Here is a 6,933-nt window from a genome sequence, read left to right on the forward strand (position 1 = left end):
GAAAGTGAGATAGTTTCTCAGGACTGATCCTGGTATTGAAGGCCTGACTACAAGGGACACAGTGTGTAAAATGATGGGTGCACCATGTCATTATTGTCAAGTACTTCAACCACAGGAGTATCATGATAGGAACATCCTGATTGAGATGTGACTTTGTTATAGTGACACTCCGGTACCTACACAGTGTAAACTCCTGCACAGAATTTATGGAACATGTGCGCATCAGACAGAGCTTGTAATTAAACTAACCATCATGCAAATGTTACAGAGTTAGTGAACCCAGGAGCTGGCTGCACAGCATGGATGTGACAGTTGGTTCATTCACTATGATTGTAATTACATTTGGGATCACTCTATCAGTGTAAAAAAAAGAAAGCATTGGAACATGTCAAGCTAGGTCCAATTATTTGAATTGATATGAAGTCTGACAAAGATTCAACTTCCATACAGCCATTGAACAAACATTGTCTGGATGTTAGCAATAAGAAATACTACCTTTTCTCATGTACACTCACAAAAGGTGACTGTATGAACCTTAATAATTATCATGTGTGCTATGCAAGTGACTGAGAAGTGACATCAACCTAGGGTTCTGCTGCACTATGAAGCATATACCGAATTAAGAACCTGCTTGGCCAAGATACTTTCGTTTTGTTTTATTTATTTTCCATTTATATGTTTAATTAGCGAGAATATTTCAAAGAATAACTAATTCATGTTGAAAGTAGTTTTGGCAAGCTTAATAGTAATAGATCTTGTAAAGTCCTGTAAGTATTGGGAATAGTGTAGTTGTAGAATTTACTGTTTAGAATACAATTATTTCTCTTAACTATAGCCAAGAAGTATCACTTGCTCTTTTGATGTATTTGGAGAGGTTAATGTTTTACTGTTATTTTACTGCACAGCCTTAACAGGCCTAATACAAGCTACTGGAAGGATATTTTATGCTATCAATGGTTGAACATTTAAGAACTCGATTCTCTACGTGAATTACAATTATTCCGTGCAATTGTTATAGCTTTAGGATTTGCTAAGTTTTTGACACTGTGCAAATTGTGTTTTCTCAAGGATGTGCGCATGCTGAATGAAACATGCATCCTTTCAAAGTGCATATTTTCGGTTGCTTTCCACATGTAATCCTGTCATCTAGGATTTGTAGCCATCGACTGAAGCAGTGTACAAATAATTTCTCATATAACAATTAATTCATTTTATACTGCTTCCAGAAACAGAACATAAAGTTGGAGTCATCCAAACGTTAGATCCTTCCAACGGTATAATCCGCTGTTTCAATCTAGATTCACCATTTACTTTCCTGACAGTGAAATCCTAATGTACAAATTATTGAAAACAAAACCGAGGTAAATGATGTTCTGGACAGGGTGTACAACCAACAGAAGCTATTCTGTTTTTTAAACATCTATTTTGATTAAATATTTGCAGAAATATATTCTTCAAGTTATGGAACTAAGTGTAGACAAGAATGATATCAATTTGTACGTCCAAAGATTATCGGTGTATTTTTGTAAGCAATGAAATCTGATTTGCTAATGGTTACTAAGGTGAGTCAACAAGTATTAGGCTGAGTAAAAGTGAAGAGTTTTTTGGTCTTTTTTGTATTAATTAAGATTTCCAAGATCTGCATTAATAAAATAAAAGTATTGGCGGTCCAAATGATTTAAAAATGATAGAAGATCTATTTATTAGAAATGAATGAAGTACCTACAGTAAAGAAATTGCCCCAGAACTCCATGAACATAATCTTCTGCCAGATGTAAATTGTGCCAGCAACAGAGAGTGTTCCGGCAGGACGGGAGACCGGGATGGGGGAGGAGAACGGCGATGTGGGGGTGGAGGTACTGCAGAGTCACACAGTCTGAACGCAATTTATCTGGGAATGAGAGAACTGATGTTGCTCATTGCCGACTGGCAGGTCAATCCTGATACAACTACTTTGCATATGTTCACGCTGCAACTCGCTGAATAATGCGAGACAGTGAGCATATGCACTCTGTCACAACCCACAAGCAAAAACAGTGATTGCGAGCCAACCATGTGCAATATTACTTTAACTATCAAATACCGTAGATTTATTTATGTTTTTAAAAGTATAATCCCTAATATCCGCAAGAAAGTGGCTCGCATACCTCAGAGTGACATCCTATGAATTGTCATGAGATGTACGTTGAAGAGCTGGGCAAAACGATCAAAGTCAAAATCGCGTGCTAATGGGAAATCTCATCGCGTTACACATTATAATTCAAAACATCGGTGTAACTTTATCAAGATACCTTTTTTTCAAAACAAGTTCTTATTTCAGATGTATACTTCATAGATGAGTTTGAATGATCAGACTGCTGACAGTGCTGACAGTTATGCGAAACAGTATTGACCAGATTGTGCAGAGGTAAACCCCAGTGCTGTTTGAATCGTGGATTAATATCTTAACTATTCTATTGATCTGCCTTGTCTAAATGTCATTGTTTCTGTAATGAATACGAAAAAAAAAGACTCTTTCCTGGTCAGGGAGTGGACTGGAAAAGGCAGCAAAGGTCTATAGAGGGAACAATGAAGTTCACAAAGTTTGGGTCCATTTGGATCAAGAAGATAACACCCTTCATATAAACTAGTCTCATTTGATGAGCCGCAACACTTTTAATTCAGCGTGCTTTTGTCTACAATAAGTAAAATAAGCAATGTGCCTCTTACTCGGAATACGGGGAGCTCCTGGTAAGGTAGACTCTATCTTTAAAGAGAGTGAGGCAAGGATCTTCTGTACGTCATTGTTTTGTTGGTATATTTGTGGAGCTCAGGAGCAGGAGACGTTTCCCGAATTGGGAAAGGGAGTGGGGGAACACCTGCAACAGCTCGATCTATGGAAATATCGCGGGGTGAGAACCTGCTCATCTTACTCATGGTCCGCAGTCACGCGTCAACGTTACTTTCAGATAGAATCCGAGTGCCCATGGAAACGTTCAGATCGGTAAATCCAAAGCAGGGATAGGTAATCTAAAAAGAGAGAGACCGTCCGTTTGTCTCCCGGTCGGGTTTAGCTGCACACCCTGCTGCTTGCCTAAATGCTTAGAAAATGAGTTTTTTGTAAAGTTCTGGAAAGACGTGTCGGCCAGTTATAAAGTAGCATATTTCAGGTTTCTCTAGTGTCAGTACAGTATTGCAAAAGAATGGCAATTGTTGAAAACTGCCATCATTTAGAGTTTGTGAGTTATAGCAGTGAAATGAAAGCAAATGAAAGCAAATATTTTTATGCGGACAAATCTAGTAATTGATCTAAGTTGTTCTTTATTAAGCTCCCGTTGTAGCAGGTAAATTCTATGCCACAGTCAATGTCGATGAACCCCGCTCCAAGGTTTCAGCACTATCGTTTAAAAGTCAAACATGAATCGCGTTACAAGTAACTTTTGACTTCAGACAGTAAACTGGTTACACTGCGAGGAGCATTCACCACAGTTTATGTAGAGAGTAAATGACATCCAACTGCCCGGGCAGGAATTAAAACTGAGATGACACAGTGTTAAGTTATTTGATGTCGCCGCAAAGTGTGCATTAGCTACCAATCTTGAATATCGCCTTTTAAAAATCAAAACTTGATCTTACAAAGTTTGTTTATAAATGGTGCAAATTAGCAACTCAAAATAATTTTATAAGTCTTTTTTTTCGGAATTTAGTGCTGTTGGTTTAAAGTGGGAAGTATTTGTGATCAGTATTGTCTACTTTTAACATGTTTAGTGGTTAAGCTCCTTTTCCCTGCTCCTTTGGGATGCATTTTGCAATAGCGAGGTAATGTTAAGTGTAGGGGGTGCAAGCAATGTCCTGGAAGGAAGGAAGGCTGAGAGTAAGGGGATAGTCGCTGAATATCGCCTTGCCGTTCAGCTCCATGTCACAGTCCTAAATGGACAACATGTACAGCTCACTTTATTTGTCAGCAAGTGTTACGTTTGCTTTGAATCTTTAACATGAATAACTCTGCCTCTGTATCGGGGAGCCCCTGATGTTAGTCCAGCATAAAAACGTATGCTGATGTCTCAAAATATTTCTTAGACCTCCCCACGAAATTAAGAAACTCCACTGATTCTTGCATTTCGGGCTGTTGGGATTCCATTGAGTCGCAGCAAAACTTTTAAAGAAGGAACGTTTTTAATACGTTGATTTCAGAACATGGTCATTTTACCTAGTTGCACCGGGACAGAACAAAAATCATAAAAATCCGCGTGTTCTTTATTCAGTTCTCTGCACGTTCATGTGAATTGTGTTACAACAACAGCGAGGCAAATTTCATCAAAGTTTGGGCAAAATATGAATCAGTAACAATTTGATGGGCATTGTCTATTCTTCAATATCTATTCAATCTCATATTGCATCTCGAGGCCGATTTAAAATATTCTGTTTTTTTTAATTATTATCTCCTTTCATATCATTAAATCCCGCCAGCTTACTAAAACGGTTTGATGTGAAGCCATTTGACACGGGTGACCTACGTTCTGAAACGCGTATGTGTTTCATGACTAGGAGGATCTCATGTGCTCGTTCGTGCATCGATAATAGATTTTTAATAGGCTGCTGAGCAGTTTAGTAGCCGATTGCGTTTTGGAACCTTCTCTGGACCATCACTTTTAAAAGGAATCAAGAGATATGTGCCATCCCTGAGCGCTGGCGGCCACCTCATACTGTCACACCTCTTGCCCTTTTGCCCCCTCTCTTTCAGACTATTGGTTTCCTCACAATTCGAAAAGAAACCATCTCCGTCGCCGTTTTTACAAATATTGTCATTCTGCATTTCACGTTTTATTCCTTTACGTTCGGATGTGTCTTTCCGCAATTCTGTTAGCTTACTGAAATCTGTGTCGGATCACACGGGGTTAAAAACGTGTCATCAATAATCAATGATCATTTTGTCCCACGCCCACTGGAGAAAACTGACCTGAACTCTGGGCAACAGTACTTAAAATGCGTTTTAAAAATTATGAATTCCATTAAAGTTAATTGGACTATTTTGGAATATTATTATATGGCCTATGGTGGGCAGGTAGTTAATGATAACAGGGCACAATGGAGAAGGTACATAAACGCTTGTAAACATGGATACACACGTGGTAACCAATTGTGCACCTGTAGAAATTCATTCCTATGTTCAGTAAGGTATGATATTGTACTTATACACATATCTGAATACTCGGGTTCAATTTACTGATTGATTTTGCTTTACTTTCACACTCTATCTTGTTACGCCTGTAACAATTATTTTAAATGGCATTTGTTAGTTATTTTCCGTAAGGGACAGCGTATGTTAAAACTTCTAAATGACCTTTTCAGCTTCTTGTAGATCACCTATGAATCTAATCGGAAGATAGCGCTCTATATTGTTTGAGGCATTCAACTTCACATACCTTCCTACTGTAAAACTCCACCGTCACAGAGCCACTTGGATATTTTAAATTCAGGTAATTTTCCATTTTTTTTTAAAGAAAACTAATATGTCAAAATACTGTTTTACAAAGGCTAACTCAATTTGAGAACACATACTTTCATCTGTAAATTGAAGCAATTATGCAGAAGATATTATATTATGTAGACTGTGGTCTCTGGATAGTCATCAATCACCCACTATCGAGCTGTCAACGCGAGCAGATTCGTTTCTTAGACGCAGTCTTCCAGCTGGGGAGAATAGTAGAACATCATCATTAATTAGAGTGTGACCCCGCGGCTATTCACATGTCTGAACCCATGAACACTCGAGCAAGTCTACACACCATGGGTTTGTACAGAAATGTACTCTACAGTATAGCCAGAGCAAGCCACGATTTAAAGTGGAAGGGACTTTCTTCGCGTTTATCTACTACTGTAAGTCAGACATATCTGGGTCCGTGGAAAGGTTCAGATAGTAAAATCCCGAAGCTAAAAGAGAGAGTAAAACAAAAATCACAGCGTCATCACCATACTAAAACATTTGTTCGTTCATAATGTTTCTGTCAGCATCCTGAAACACCACCCTGGTGAATAATGTTCAGAAGTTCTCGTGTTTATTCAATGACAGCGTCAAGTATCTGTGCCTTAATATTCATCTATTGGGGAAACTTCTCCCTTCAATTCATACAAAAGGAGCTGGGAAATTCAGTGTTCCATAAATCACTGACACGACAGAGCCCTGTAAAAATGTGCAAGGGTGCCGGTTATTTATTATTTCCCATAAATCTTCCACTTTCCGGGCAATTGTGCTAATAATGGGCAAGGCGATGCTTACCTATTGGAGCCTAATGGCTTGACACTTGGTTGAAACCTAATGCTTTGCATTTAGCCGCATATGCGTTGCTTAACAAATCAAGAATTGATCTCGTCCCTTTGCAGTCGTGGTAACAGTTTAACTGACTAATTGCTGGCCAGCGCAGGTCCATTGAAATATTGTGAAGCTCACTGTTGCTCTGACTACTGACTTTCCAACCCTCTATTACTGTTACAAACGGGTGGAGAGCAAGTTGCAGCTGTTCATTAAGATGGCTCTAATTAAATGCAGCGCCATCCCCAGCAATCAGCGAACAACTTATGAACCCAATAATGTGGATCACATCCCGAGCAGCCATTTCCACACAGTGTACTGCAACAATGGTCGAGGCTAAATTAGTATAAATATCATATTGTGCTCAATTACTTTAGGATTCATATTGAGGCTATACCTCACTCTAGGGCTGTTCTTTTGGCTTTGCATTTGTGCCCCCCCCCCCCCCCCCCCCATGAAGGTATCTTGGAGTTAGATTGAGGCTTTTTAAAGCTGGCTTTATCTGACGTCATGCCTCCTGATATGAACTAAGTTCAGCAGCAGACCACTTTTCTCTCTATCTGTCTCGCTATCTTTGTGTGTTCCCCCTTGCAAATCAAAACGATTGATTCCCCCCCCCCCCTCCAGCCCCAGTTAACATC

At 39.1% G+C, this 6,933-nt stretch overlaps 1 protein-coding gene across 7 annotated transcripts in view; it reads left to right on the forward strand.

Annotated features, from left to right (window-relative positions):
* Positions 1-2,158: 2,158 nt before the first annotated feature.
* The window catches only part of LOC122549732 (iroquois-class homeodomain protein irx-4-like), a 10,404-nt gene continuing 5,629 nt past the window's right edge, over positions 2,159-6,933 (forward strand). For 2 of the 7 annotated variants that reach the window (XM_043689652.1, XM_043689647.1), the window contains exons 1-2: positions 2,773-2,891; positions 5,332-5,459. Coding sequence is in view for 1 of the 7 variants with exons in the window: in XM_043689645.1 (XP_043545580.1) it covers positions 5,731-5,859 (129 nt within the window). In the remaining 6 variants the exon portion in view is untranslated. The other 5 variants (XM_043689651.1, XM_043689650.1, XM_043689648.1 and 2 more) reach the window with 5 other exon arrangements.

The sequence above is a fragment of the Chiloscyllium plagiosum genome, chromosome 5, assembly GCF_004010195.1.
Source record: "Chiloscyllium plagiosum isolate BGI_BamShark_2017 chromosome 5, ASM401019v2, whole genome shotgun sequence".
Lineage (NCBI taxonomy): Eukaryota > Metazoa > Chordata > Chondrichthyes > Orectolobiformes > Hemiscylliidae > Chiloscyllium > Chiloscyllium plagiosum.